The sequence below is a fragment of the Lycium ferocissimum genome, chromosome 12 (genome assembly GCF_029784015.1).
Source record: "Lycium ferocissimum isolate CSIRO_LF1 chromosome 12, AGI_CSIRO_Lferr_CH_V1, whole genome shotgun sequence".
In the NCBI taxonomy this organism is placed as follows: Eukaryota; Viridiplantae; Streptophyta; class Magnoliopsida; order Solanales; family Solanaceae; genus Lycium; species Lycium ferocissimum.
This window is the reverse complement of record NC_081353.1, coordinates 19,190,037-19,204,621: the sequence shown is the minus strand read 5'-3', so window position 1 is coordinate 19,204,621 and position 14,585 is coordinate 19,190,037. Positions and strand designations below refer to the sequence as shown.

General features: G+C 35.1%; 2 protein-coding genes across 6 annotated transcripts; both read left to right on the top strand.

Moving 5' to 3' along the window:
• The first annotated feature begins 518 nt into the window (after positions 1 to 518).
• LOC132041189 (uncharacterized) lies at positions 519 to 4,596 on the top strand. Its single transcript, XM_059432012.1, has 5 exons — positions 519 to 635; positions 1,088 to 1,126; positions 1,228 to 1,304; positions 2,682 to 2,732; positions 4,137 to 4,596. The coding sequence occupies exons 2-5, from the start codon at positions 1,107 to 1,109 to the stop codon at positions 4,298 to 4,300; spliced, it is 312 nt and encodes a 103-aa protein (XP_059287995.1). The 5' UTR covers positions 519 to 635; positions 1,088 to 1,106; the 3' UTR covers positions 4,301 to 4,596.
• Positions 4,597 to 7,128: 2,532 nt separating this feature from the next.
• Positions 7,129 to 9,573, top strand: LOC132040644 (F-box protein At5g07610-like). Of its 5 annotated transcripts, XM_059431301.1 has the most exons (4): positions 7,641 to 7,779; positions 7,880 to 8,450; positions 9,006 to 9,123; positions 9,230 to 9,573. In XM_059431301.1, the coding sequence occupies exons 2-4, from the start codon at positions 7,903 to 7,905 to the stop codon at positions 9,323 to 9,325; spliced, it is 762 nt and encodes a 253-aa protein (XP_059287284.1). In that variant the 5' UTR covers positions 7,641 to 7,779; positions 7,880 to 7,902; the 3' UTR covers positions 9,326 to 9,573. The 5 variants fall into 5 exon arrangements, with proteins under 5 accessions (XP_059287280.1, XP_059287282.1, XP_059287281.1 ...); XM_059431299.1 differs by having other exon boundaries at positions 7,531 to 8,450; positions 9,006 to 9,100; XM_059431298.1 differs by having other exon boundaries at positions 7,531 to 8,450.
• Positions 9,574 to 14,585: the final 5,012 nt, after the last annotated feature.

The window sequence follows — 14,585 nt, the reverse complement described above, 5'->3', positions numbered from 1 at the left end:
CGAAAAGACCGCACTCGGTTCTCCAAATATCGCAGTGCGTGCCCAATCTCGCAGAAGCGAGACACTAGAAACCAAAGAAAAGTGCAATGTTCCAAACTTTGACCTAACACCCGAAACTCATCTGGAACCTCCCGGACATGAACCAAAATGCAATACACTCCTAAAACACGCTGCGAACTCACTCGCACACTACTAGAAAATAAGCTTTTAGAAACAATTATTTAGTGGCAATTAAATATTTAATTGCCACTAATCTATTCCTTAAACTATGTGATTGCCTCGAATAAGTCATTTTCACCGGCAATTACAAGGAATGGTCAGTAAAAAGGAGTGGAACTTATTACGAAGACATCATTTACTATTTCAATTAACATCCAATTTTTTTGGTTTCCTCTACTTTTTTCATCAAAATCAAACTTTTCCCGCTTCGAAATATTTTTTCAGCTATTATCCTTTCAACCTCAGGCCTATCTCAGAAAATCACCTTGTCTCTCCCCGTTGTGAAGGCAATTAGCCTTCTTCTGCTCTCAAAGGAGTTTCAATCCATCGGTTTTCTTTTATCTTCTCAGGTTAATCATACAACAAAAGAATAAAGCAGATGAGGCAAGTCATAAAGAAAGCAGAAGCAAAAAAAGGTATAGTTTTAAATTATTATTATTTTACGTCACTATTAATTTTTTGTTGAAACGGGAAGGACTTTCAATTTTTTATTTTACGTTTCTTGAATTCCAAAGATGTCTATAATATCTATATAATTGGGGATTTTGCTCAAAACGTTGCTTAATTTGGTTGTGAATTATTGAAGTATATCTTCCTGGAACTTGAATTGTTCCCTGCATAGGGCTTTTTCCTTTACTTATTTTTTTGTTATATTCTTTCAATTTTAATACGAATTCAGGAAGCTAATTATCCAATGGATACACATAAATATTCCACTAAGGCGCAAGGATAATTGTATTTCACATATATGTAATATCTTGATTGTCCATTCAAATAGACACTTCAAAATAATCAGTCAAGATTGTGGGTTTTTATGAAGAATGGATATTTTAGTTTCTAAATCTCATGTGCTACCAAATTTTTGCAGAAAGAGCAGTGGTTTTTCAATGTATAAAGGGGTGACAAGGTTTGATGCGCACTACAATTTAAGTAGGCAATTTTAGTATGAATCTTTTTTGTTATTACTGGAATTGAAAATCACCCCTTTTTTCGTTTTCACTTTAGCAGACACCATCATCATGGAAGATGGAAAGCTCGTATCGGCCGAGTGGTTTGGAACAAGGACCTCTATTTGGGGCCGTTTAGTGAGTATATTTGACCATTAACTAGTTGTTTGAGTCCTCTTTTCATCCCAGTATAATGTACTTTATTTTGTAAGGTGCGCACATAAATTCAACTTAACCTGTTAATAAGGAGTATTCTATATTATCAGGCATTTTTTTAAAAAAAAAAATTGTATCTGTTAGTAAAATGTCAAGTCTTAAAGTTGATAGTAAGGCTGATCACAAGCCAACAAAAGTGTAATTTTAAGGAGTACAGGGATCTGCCAATTCAAGCGAGAAAGCTGCTGAAACTAGAGAGCTAGATTCTGTTACCAATGTTAGAACCTGTTGAAAATATGCACTTAAGTGACTGATTCACTCTTAGTATTCTTAGTTGATTAATAAATAGCATCAGTCATTGGATGGTGTTGCTTTTAATAAAAAAGGGATAAGATTAGTCCTCCAAGCCTTCCCATTTCCTAAACGAGAAACTTTTGATACTAATAAGGAGAAGTGAAGTTAATAATCCTGTACAAGAGTGAATTTAAATGGATTGATACTATAACATTGATGTTATAATTCAAACATCAACTGATATAGTTCCTTTCGTCTTTGTCCAATTCATAAGTTCTCCCTTTAGTGCTGGTACATTTTATTCTAGTAGATTAGTATACCAATATTCTATATGTATAATACTGACATAGTTACTCATCTTTTCCTAAATCATTGTCTAGTTTAACAGCCCAAAATGAAACAAGATTCTAGGTGTTATTTCGTGTGAATTAGTTGTAGCAATCAATGAACTACCACTCAACCTTAGTTAGGCGCACCATTTGGTTCTATATGTGCTGAATTCATTAGATGACTTTTGCATTGGTTGTTAACCTGCTACAATTTTTCACTTTTCTCCGAACTTGAAACTGAATATGTAAAGCTCACAGCAAGCAAAATTTTCATGTGATTTTTTTTATCTGAATTGTTAAATGTCATCTATGTAGAATTGACCTAGCTATGCTGAAAGTGGTCACACTGAGCCATAAAGGCTGGAAGACAGAAAAAAGTAAACTTTAGTTATTGAAGTCTCAAGACAGGCCTAACAAGTAAAACAGCCACCAATTGTTTGAGCACACCTCGACTATATTCGATTTGACCTATAACCTTCCCACCAGTACAACTGCACAAGTATGGATATGAGGCTGGTTGTGGCAGTCGATTGACTTTTACCTTTGTTTAATCTTGCCATACCGTTGAGTTGTGGTTGCCTATGCTTTCTGAATGTAGTAGTATATATAAGTGTGGACCATCTTCAAGAAAACCTGCATCTCCAAGAAGGTGAAATGATTTTTATTTTATTTTACCTTTTTATTAGTTATATTAATCTCATTAAAATAATGAGTATTTATCCCTCTGTCTCTGTAGGTTGGTTATGTTGGCGAGGATGTAGAATCTTTATCGTACAAATTACTCGAGGTATGCATGACGCTTCAATGGAGTTTGATGTTTTTTCATCTATTCATGCCCGATCTTCTTAGTTAGCTCATTTTATTAACGGTACTTCAGAGCAGTGCTGTGAAATTGGGAGTTTAAGATATGAAATGGTCCTTACAAAAAAAAATGGCTTGACGCCTGCTTGTGTGATTTTACTAAACAAGAAGGACATGATCCAAAATATTTCGTTTTTGTTTCCAGCAACAATGCAAAAAGATACAGGCAAGTCACATAAAGTTCAACTATGCTCCTAATATTGATGTTGTCAATATTATATTTCTTTTTCTTTGTGCAATCTTTTCAATGTACTCTATGACTTTAGTGTTCTGATATACCATTGGTTAGCCATTCTCTGACTAAAAATCGTGATGGCTTCTCTTGACCAAAGTTTTTTATGGCTTCTGTTTCGTGCTACTACTTGTGATTCTCTTTTGGTGATTTTGCATTTTTATTTCATAGTGTTAATGACAAACCAATATATATTGCTTCTTCTAGCATTGCAGTTTGATATGTTACTAATGACATGGTAGATGTGCCCAACCTGTTGCTAAAAGTATTTACCTGTGTTCTTTTCTAGTTGATATTTCCATTTGATGACCATTCAGAAAGGACAATCTAATAGAGTAAATATGAACTTTACTTGGAACATGGAAGCAACTGTGTCATTGTACTGCAGAAAAACTGAAAATTGATTGAGCATGGAGAGTATTGCTGCTGCAAATATAAGGTAATCACGTAATAGGAGAAACATTTTTTTGTAGTTGTCATGTCCCTGTTCTGAGGGCGATTCAGACTCGAGGGTTATGTTTTATGTTCTTTAATATTTCATGTCGTTGTGGACTAGTAGTACAAGTTGTTTCATTTTTAGTTTGTATCTTTGGATATGAGATTTGCATCTCACTACCATTCTTAATCATATATCTAGATGTTGTTTGCACACCACGATGACTGAAGCAAAATTTCTCCCAGTGATAGAGAAATGAGATTTATGTTCAGCATTTAGGAAAAGCAGGGACAAATTTATGGAAATTTAGTATTTTTGATGGATAAGTAAGCATGTTACTTATGCATGTGTCATGTTACTTTTGTAGAATTGTTATGATATTACTTTCTTTGTTGGATTGGTTATAGGAAACGAGTCATGATAGCAAATGAATGTCAATCAAGTGCTTTTATTAAGTTTAAAATATGGAATACGGGTGAGATAAGCAAAACAAAACCCATGCTATTGCATATACAAATAAATTGCTGCATTTTCAAATTGTTATTCACCTATACAGCTCTTATGATTTACAATTGTTTTTTTTTTTGGTTCGGAATCCTGCACATTGTGAGTTTTTGCATGAGAATAAATTTATGTCTTGGCTTCTGTTTGATCAATTGCAGGTACTAGCAGATGCTATTGCGCTATAAAAAGTTCTGATGTGTTGATGAGAGTAGGTAGAGACTTCACAGATCTTTGTGAAGGAATGGTTCTATTAGCATATTATCTTAACTTTGCAGGTTCTGCAATTAGAGCATTTCTTATGAATCAAGTGCATAGTTTTTGAATGTTGCTTTATTTTAACACTCAGTAAAGGGCTATATTTTATTACCTTGTCATGTTGATATCACTTTATTTTATCGTTTCAGGTCATAGACTAGGATGTTCAAAACTTGGCATGTAGAAGACTTCATTTTGATCAAGCGTTGAAGAAAATGTCGTGTCATTTGTTATCTAGTATTGCAGCTATTTGATACACTAGTTATTAGACACAAAATGACACTAGCTACTGGATCTAGTTAAAAAAAAATTGTGATGTTGTTGACACTTTTGATATTATGGATTACTTCTTGTTTTTGTTTATTGTGGAAATAATGAATTTATCATTTTTTTTTTTTGAGAAATATTGGTATTATTCTTTGTGATTGTAAATAGGCACAACTTACATTAAGAATGTTGGGTAAAATCTTAATTATTAGCGGCTATAAAAATTATTAAAAATTCTATTTTAGCACCCATTATAATTACCACGAAAAAGTCCTCTTTTACTGGCAATAAGACGCGTTTTTGGCCGCCGAAGTGTCGATAAAGGTTTCTAAATGGTCGACCTAGCATATTTTGGAAGGGTTTTAGCGACTTTATTTTAAATGCGCTTCTTTGATATATATATATATATATATATATATATATATGTACGTGCCGCTATACCTCACGGGCCTTTAGCGGCAATAAGTGGCATCTTATATATATATATATATATATGCCAAAAAGATTCGGATCCCCTTACCCGTAATTGCCCTAAAGCCTTTGCCGACCCCGGACGGATATGCCGAGGATCGTACGAGCTTCATTTGTTTGAGCAATATGAAATTGCCGATAAAGGTTTTACCGGCAATTTTTATATCTTTTTGCCGCTAAAGACCAAAATTACATCCGCCTATTGCTAAAAGCTTATTTTCTAGTAGAGATGGCACACACTCGTAATTTCGTAACATTCCAAAAGAGGTCATCTTGACCCGGTCAACACCCAAATGCCTTAAAACTATATTTCCCACCCAATGACCAAAATACCCCCAAGTCCCTCGGGAACCGTACCAACTACTCAACCAAGTCATAATCGACATTTCGGACCTAATGGAATCAACTAAATTATCAAAAAGACTCACCCCAATGTTGACTTTGGTCGACCAAATACTTATGAATTTTCAAAATTCCCATTTTCCCACCCAAATCACATCCGAATGCCTCGGGAATCGCACCACCCATCCCCACAAATCAACTATACTCTAATGAAGCTAGGAAAGGGTCAACAAGGGTAAAATAGTCAAAATAGCCAAAATAAATCATAAAACATGGTATGACTTTAAACCATATCATTAATTAAGGATAAAATGAGAATTTTAAAGGTAAATTAGTTATAAATATAAAGAGTGTCATTCTTTTAAAAATAAATTAAAAACTTAAAGTATGTCACATAAAATGAGAAAGTACCGTGTTCGGTTTTAAATTTTACCTCTTCTCATAACTAAGCTTAAGTTGTATAGGAATCTAAATATTATTTTGAACGGGATAAAGTATAATAATACCTGGATTAAATACTAAAATGACAAAATTAACCCTCGTCATAGTAAACAAACTTTTATTTTGTTAAAAAAAAAAAGTAACACATGTTTATAAGACCGCTAAACATTGTTGTGTGGTCAATGGGGTCCTCTCAATTGTTAATGTGTATGGTCTAACATATCACCATTTATCAATTTCACTGGCTTATGAGTCAGGGGTAAAGTCGAGAAGATGTGATTGTGAGGCTACAAAATTTGGGGTGGCGACGTGCATTAAAGCTCTCCATGTTAGTCCTGTACATTTGTCCTTCATATCCTTCCTATTTTTCCTTTTCACAATTGAATTGTTCTATGATTTGGCGAAGAAATAAAATATAGTGTGTGTGTATATATATACAATAAAGGAGGCAAATCATTATCTGAAAAAGAAAGATAATGTGTAAATTACAAACTACGCGAACTACGCATGCACCTTTGCAAATGATCTAGTTCACGAATTTTGCAAAGAAATAAATATAAAAGGGAGGTACATCATTACTGAAAAAGCAAAGGATGTTGAGTAAGTTCCAATCAGAAGAACCAAGCATAAATAATCTTGGGGAAAAGATTGAGTACTTTCTTATTCCTTGCTTAGTTACTAATTCTAGATAAGTTATAACAAAATTAGAAATAGTATCGAGATAAGTTATTTCTTTCGGATGGTAAAATAATAGTATATATTTGGCTTAATTATCCCTGGATAAAACAATAAAACTACCAACAATACCTCTGAGTTCCCTCAAACCCCGCTTTTCTACTAAATAAGGCAGATGATATTCTCATAAACAAATAACTTTTTCTTAGAAAATATGCAATGTTATTTTTATTAGGCGTTTACTCATAAAGACCAAATATTTTTCACTTTATTTGGACCTTTTGAAGTTGGAATTGTATTTGGTTATAGTTTTTGTAAATAATATTTGTTTGTTTGAATATATTCAAAGTGAAAACGGGGTGTTCGGAATTTTCATGGTCAAACATTGATTTTCAAATAAAGTGAATATTTTTTTCGAAAAAGTTGAATAATTCCCATGGCCAATCGAGTCCTTAATATAACAAACCAAACTGTCAATAAGAAATAATACCAAAATATATTACGAACATAAGTAATTGCAATATAAGTAATCTTATACATAATAGTTCCTTCATTTCAATTTATGTGAACCTATTAGTCCGTGTTAAAAAAATGACTCTTTTTCTATATTTGGAAACATTTTACATTTATGCAATGATTTATACTCACACAAAATTTATGTGACTTATTAAATACCACAAGTTTAGAATTCTTTCATTGAAACGGAGGGGAATATGTCTTCAAACCAAATGAACAAGGAACTAGATTGAAACAAGGACTATTTATACAAAGAAAAGGTCCTAAAAACATACGAACTATAAAATGTTGGAAACTTCTTCCTTAAAAAATGGAAACTCTGGTGACCATCCGGCAGATTTTCCGGCATCAATCACCAAAGTCACCGGAAACATCGATCTCTTAACGGAGATTCTCCTTTTTCTACCTCCAAAACCTCTTATCCGTTTCCAAACCGTTTCTAAACACTGGTTTTCCATCATCTCAGCTCAAAGATTCCGTCAACTTCACTGCCGGAAAAAACACAGTTCGGGCAAAGTTGACGGACTTTTATTCTGTTGGTGGGTCTATGGTAACAACTATGTTGACTTTATCCCTTTCAATAATTATGTTGACTTTATCCCTTTCAATAATTGCATGTCCAAAAAACAAAAGGGTATTATTCCTTTAGCATTCAAGAATATTGTTGTTGACTCTACATCTTCAAAGATTGAACGTTTACATTCTTGTAATGGATTGTTCTGTATTGGTTTCAATATGGGTGTTGAAAATGATCAAGTGTACTATGTTTATAATCCTAGTACAAATCAGCGTAGGTTAGTTCCACTTCCATGTACAAAGCCTCGTGAAGTTATGGTAATGAATTTGGCTTTTGATCCTAAGGTATCTGATTATTATAAACTTGTATGTGTTATAAAATCAGATGAGATTTATGAATTTTCTGTATATTCATCAGAAACTGGAGTTTGGAGAGATTCAATGGAGATATTGGATATAAAGCAACAATATTTTTTAGCTCAGGGTGTGTTCTTGAATGGCTGCATGCACTGGGTTAGTGAAATGTTGTCCTTCTTAAGGTTCGATTTGGATTCTTTAAGCTTTAGAGCCATGCCTAGCACAGTGATTCCTAGTGGGGTGTTGAAAAGGAATATAAGGTATTTTGGGCAGTCTAGTGGACATTTGCATCTTATTGAAGTATATGGTTTTATGTCAATGAGTTTTGATGTCCTTGAGTTGGAGACTGATTATTCTAAGTGGTTTGTGAAGTGTCGTGTTGATCTTAGTTCATTGCATATTGCTTATCCATTAATGTTGAGTGAGGAACTTGATTTACTAGATGTTAACCGTCGCACTTGCAATGTTGTATGTGTTGTGGTGGATGATAAGGAAAAGACAACAAGATTGTTGGTTAGCACACCGGATGTTATTGTTGAATATGATACTCGTCGTATGACAATCAAAGAGGTTACGAGTGTAGAAAATGGAAAGATACCTGTTATGTGGGAAGGTGTTTCGGTGTTTGAATGGTATGACACTCACCAATATGTTGAGACAATGGCTTGTGTCTGATATTCCTATACGGTTTCTTGCTATATTCGCTTTCAATTTAAAAATTATTGACGTGGTCTTTATTTATTGTGGCCAAATAGTGTCTTCTTTTTAGAGATCTAAAATGAGTCAAGAACATTTTCGGAGAAAGTTTAGCAATATACTATATTTTTCTATTTATGTTTGTTTACTTAGGTGATAGGTGGACCACATTCATGTAACGCAAACAATGCGGTCACTCATCACTGAAGACGCATGATTATAATATCTTGTTTTCTCTGCTTAATGGCCTCTTTATTGCAGGGATATCAGACAAAAGTATTTGTGCAATTGTAATTGTTGTTTGGCCAATAATCTCATTTGTTGCTCTCTTCATTTGTAAATATTTTATAAAATGACTAGTTCCCTAGGGATGTAATTGAAGCGTAAATGATTTGCTGTACATAGACAATTCAAGTTGGATGATGTCTATGATATATGATTTGGTGTGCTGCATATTGTGGGAGTTATTTGCTTTGCTTTCAATCTTACAGTTCTCGAAGACTACGAATCTGTTTCCACACAAGTTTCATGATGTCACTGATGGTCCAAACAGAAACGGATAATAGAATATTGAACAGAAAATTGAGTAAACATTCCTTTCCTTTGTTTGTAAGTTTTTATCAGTTGCTATTACCCTCAGTGCAACTAATGTTACTTGGTGCTTTATCTCCATTTCTTAGGATATACTACTAATAATTTTTCACGTATGATGTAGGTGCACCTATCGTTAACATTAAATCAAAGCATGTCTGGTGAAAGAAGACCTAGCCTTGGAGAATATATAATCTTGGAAGGTCTAATAGTTCTTTAAAGTTTCTTTTTTTGATAAAGATTCATTCCCTAAGTCTATAGTTGGATATTCTCATAACTTTGGACCTCACAAAGTTCTTTACGGCAGTGAGGTAATGATGATGATGATGGACCAGCTACCACATGCTGATAGTGATAACGACTTTTTTTTTTTTTTTTTAATAAAAAAAAAGAAGATTGTAATTTGTTTCAGTTACTTTTCATTAATTTGATATTTGAATATCATCCCCACCCCCCCAAATTGGAATATCTTTTTTTTTTTTTTTTTTTTTGGGGGTTGGGGGGTTGGGGGGGGGGAGGGTAAGTCCAAATCGATTTGACAGTGGAATTTTACTCCTCGCGTCTTGAGATATACACTTTGCCCCATATTGAGTAAAAAGTATAGGTCTCACTTCCCGTCTTTTAAAACACTCGTGAAAAGAAAAGGTAGGAATGACTTCATTAATCAACTTGCAGAATATGAAGTACAATTGGATAGGACTAACATGGCGAGCTTTGATGCACGTCGACGCCCAAAGTTGTACACCTACCGACCCCTCATAGTCATATCTTCTTGACTTTACGTGTTATAATTTGGAAAAGTTTCACTGTGTGCCTCACACAATTAATGTAGGCATCTTTTTGTGAGATTTAAAAAAAAAAAAAAAAAAAAAAAAGAACCCGCATCTTATATGAATGCGTCCACAACTTTAGATTAATTTTTTTTGTCTCACAAAATGGAGCCTCACACAACTAATATCAGTTGTGTGAGTCACATATTAAAATTTTTCTATAATTTGTTAGCCATATATAACTCATGAGTGAAATTGATATATGGAGCTATATATGTTAGGTCGTTGACATTAATAATTGGGACGACGACACAACAATAAGGGGTGGTTTAATAAGACATGTAGAGGTGAATCTAGAATTGATAGCATATAAATACATCACTAAAAAAGGAGAAAAAAATGAATCAAGTAGGAATTGATTCCTGTTACTCTAGGTAAATAAATTAGCATTCAACCAAGCGCACCATTCAACCTTCGTGAAGCATGGAGCCAGCCGATTATATTATAACAATTCTAGAAAAAATGTACATAAAATATCTAGTTTAATGGAGAGATCATGGGTTCACGTGCACCATAATCTACCCAATGAATACGCCCCCAGGAATGAATATATATGCAGGGATTATTTGTTGTTTGGTACTCCCCCCGTTTCATAATAAGTGGTATTTTTAGCTTAGGTACATCTCGTAAGAAAAATACTCACTCCCAAAATGTAAGAAATGTTCTTATTAATTAACTTACCTGATATGATCCTACTTGGCACACTTCATCTAAAGACTTACATCCAAAGTCAAGTTATGGAACTTTAAGCTCTACAAGCGGCATGGGTGATAAGGATAGCATTGAAGGCCTTTGGAGGCTCCTACAAGCCACATAAGATGGCTTATGATATGTGGAAAGTGGCTTGGGAGTTGATTGAAGAAGAAGCTACTAGAAAGGGGACCAAATGCGCAAAGTGGCCAAACGTGCAAATAGGGACATTTCTGCAAATTGGCTACACTTGCAAATTTGGACAAGGTCGAGAGTTGGCTATTTGTGCAAGGAAGGTTATGCTTTAACGAAGGAGCATGCATGCAAGGTTGATTAGAGGGCCATCTATGCAGGAGGGCGTGTTTGGCCATTGAAGGCCAATCTTGAATTGAGATTCGATGAAAGAAGACTAGCTAAACAAGGCCCTTACTTCATTAAGGGTAGTATTGTAATTGTCTATTAGTCTTCTTTACTTAGCTTGTATAAATAGCTTGTCTTTCATTTCATTACTTGAATTTTGATGATGAATATTTGAGTGATGATAGGATTATCATAGTTTGTTTAGCTACTTAGTTTAGTAGATTTAATGGTGGATTCCATTGTTGATCTTTGAACCGTTTATTTCCAATGATTTCATGAAGATTGTTCGTTTGTGGATTTCATCCGAATATCTTGCCTTGAATTCATATTGCTTTGGTTCTTTTGGGTTGTTGAATTCAAATTAGAAGGGTTTAGGTTTCATATACCTAGATTTGTCTATAAGATTCTCCCTATTCGGGTCAAGTATTTATCCTCTTTTCTCATCCCCTTTTCTTCGTATCCTTTAATTTTTCCGCATTTGAATTGACTTGGCTTCATCCCCAAATCGATTCATAGCATTACCCTTAATGAAATGCCTTGAAAAAAATGCCTTATAAAAAGTACTAGCTCTTTAATAGTTTCTTGGTTATTGTCACGACCCAAATTATCAAGTCATGATGGACTAGTCCAACCGTACTAGTAAGCCAACACAAACCATTAACAACCCAAAATATAAGGAAATACTAAAACGGAATTAAATCATGCAAGTCAATTTCAAGTCTTAGCAAACTTAAAAAGAAATACTTAGAAGTTATTACAAAACTTCCCAAAATTTGATGTCACCAAACACAAGAACTTCTAAAGAGTAAATCTAGTCTCAAATACAAAAGTGAAACTGTCCGAAAAGAAGAAACACAGGAAATAAAGGATAGGAAAGAGTTCGGAGCCATCCATAATCATGGTGCTCACCCCGATCTCTCAGCGAGGCTCTAGCGGGCAACCTAATAGTCACGTGCTCTACTGTTACCGGGGACCGAATCTGCACACAAAAAGGTGCATCATATGTAGTGTGAGTATATTTATACAATGGGTACGCAGCAACATCGTTGGCCGACCCTTTCCGGAATGGAGACGAGGGTTGGTTCACGATACCACAACCACACTAGTATGCTATTAGTCCATAATACAAGATAGTTATATTAACAGCTAAACCCACATAACAGATAGATTTCAAGATAAGACAAGTCAGATACCAATAATCACAACAACAGTATAAGGTATAGATGAGTGAGATACAAATGCAATACAAAGCCTATTTCCACTTCCTGATATACACACGTTCGAATGCCAACGAATCGTGACCCATGGGGGGATCATGAGGCCCATATATCACCGCTCCGGTAAATTCTTAGATTACGGTGTCATCACATCATATCTCAATAACCTGTCACTTAGCCGACTGGACCCATTGTCAACAGAACGCGCTAAAGCATCATCACTCGTCCGGAACAAGATCTCATCGGACTCACAATCATATCCTCAAATCGTAGCATGAATACATATAAAGTATGCATATAGTATACCTCAAGTCAAGAACAAGTATATAAGCATGAAATCCATTATTATGTTCTCAATATCATAAAGGCTTCATCTTTTACTTCCTTTTCATTTCAACGAGGATATATATATGAGTGATATGCATATAAATAGATAAGACAGGCAATAGTAATAAGAGACGTAAAGTACAGGCATCGAGCCCCAATCACAGATTCAAAAGATCATACTATTCTATCAGTTAGTGCCCAAAGCATGACATTCAGACCAACTATACAATTGAAATTACGCAAATACCCATAACATGATGATCGGTATCTGATACTGGTGCTGGTCACCTCACGAATATCGGAACCCCCTTAATCACCCCATAACCCTCTTATTAGATTTATTTTAGCCAACCACATGTTCAAGAAAGAGTGCAAGATCGAATCACAACGCCCTCTTGCCAAGCCGAACAATCTCCGAACGATCAAAGTCTAGTCAAATAGGGATTATATGTTAGAATACGAGTCTATCAACACCCATATTGCTACATAAATTCAAATCACCAAATTAAGCTCTAAAATTAGGATCCCAAACCCAATAGGGCAAAACAGTAAATTGAGCCTAGAATCATGTTCCTCATGCTTTATATAACTCATATACTAAAAATTATCCATAAATAACTACGAATTCATGCTCAATCATCAAAATCTCTAAATTCTCAACTTGGGCTCCAAAACCCCTTTCAATTTACCTCTTTAATTCAACATCCTAAGTATGGGCTTTGATTTTAATCATGGAAATAATCATAAAATCGAGTTAGAAGGCTTACCCACTGATTCTTCCTTGAAATCTCTCGAGTTCTCCTTTAAAAACGTTCTCAATTCAAGGGTGTTAGAATGGGGAAAACTTAAGGAAAGATGATACTAAAACCATAACCGGTTCAGCGATTCCCGCACCTGCGCACTCAAGCTCACACCAGGAAACACGCATCCGCGGACAATTTCTTGCCGAGGTGGAACATTTACAAAATATCTCAGGCTCGCTGTTGCGGAATTCCCTTCCCAGCGGCATCCTCGCTTCTGCGGGAGAATCTTCACAGAAGCGAATCAAGGCTAAATCACCAGAGTCTCGCTCCTGCGGACCTCCTCTAACTGGAGCGCATCCGTAGGACCACTCTCGCGCCTGCGCATACACCAGAACCAGCAAAATCTGGTTTTTGATTCTCATAACCCGAAATCTCAGGACTCTCCCGGAAAACAAACCAAATATGCTGACACATATGGAAACGCGCTATGAACTCACTCGCGTACTCGCAACAACTCTAAAAAGGAGGTCTCGTTGACCATGTCAACCCCGAACGCCCAAAAACCCACTTTCCAACCAAATGACCAAAATGCCCCAAGGCTCTCGAGAACTGAACCAACTACACAACCAGCCTATATTCGACGTTCCGGAGCTAATGGAACCGACGAAATTCCCAAAATGACACAAATACCCCCGATGATGCCTAAAGTCAACCTAACACTTAAAGATTCTTCAACTTAGCAACTTTCCAACTTAAGATATTTCAGCTATCTCGGGAGTTTTGCCAACCACATCTACTACACAACAATCCAAAACAAGCAAAGGGGTAGGTTCACAAGGGCAAAATAGGCAAAAATGAGAAAACAACCAAAACTACCTAATGGGTTGTTACAGTTGTATAAAACTCCACTTATTTAAAATAAGGGTAAAACTAAAAGAAAAAACTAATATCTTTTTGATTTTATAAAACACTGCTTATTTTAAAACAAAATGAAGAAGTAAAAACATCACTTATTTTGAAATGGAGCGAGTAACAGTTTGATATATGAGTACACTGTACAATTATTTGGAGGCAGCAAGGACTTATTATCTCAATATGCTTGTGAAGCTCCAGATGTAATCTATTTTGTAATGAACCATGTTATTAGCCGTTGAATTATTGATTTAGAAATGTAACAAGAAAGTACTTTTTCTTTCAGCCAACAATATTGTATACGGTAAAAATTGATCTCAAGAGTTGGGTGAGTTAGGAAGCAACACGTGGCAAGAATAGCCAGTCAGTGGTGACTCAACCATGATGACACCGGGTACAAA

Bases quoted from the DNA above. Each gene is read 5' to 3' on its own strand.
- LOC132041189 (XM_059432012.1), top strand. From the start codon at position 1,107: ATGTATAAAGGGGTGACAAG. The intron at 1,305-2,681 runs GTGAGTATATTT...CTGTCTCTGTAG, and splicing joins CCTCTATTTGGGGCCGTTTA to GTTGGTTATGTTGGCGAGGA. The intron at 2,733-4,136 runs GTATGCATGACG...GATCAATTGCAG, and splicing joins TATCGTACAAATTACTCGAG to GTACTAGCAGATGCTATTGC.
- LOC132040644 (XM_059431297.1), top strand. From the start codon at position 7,231: ATGTTGGAAACTTCTTCCTTAAAAAATGGAAACTCTGGTGACCATCCG.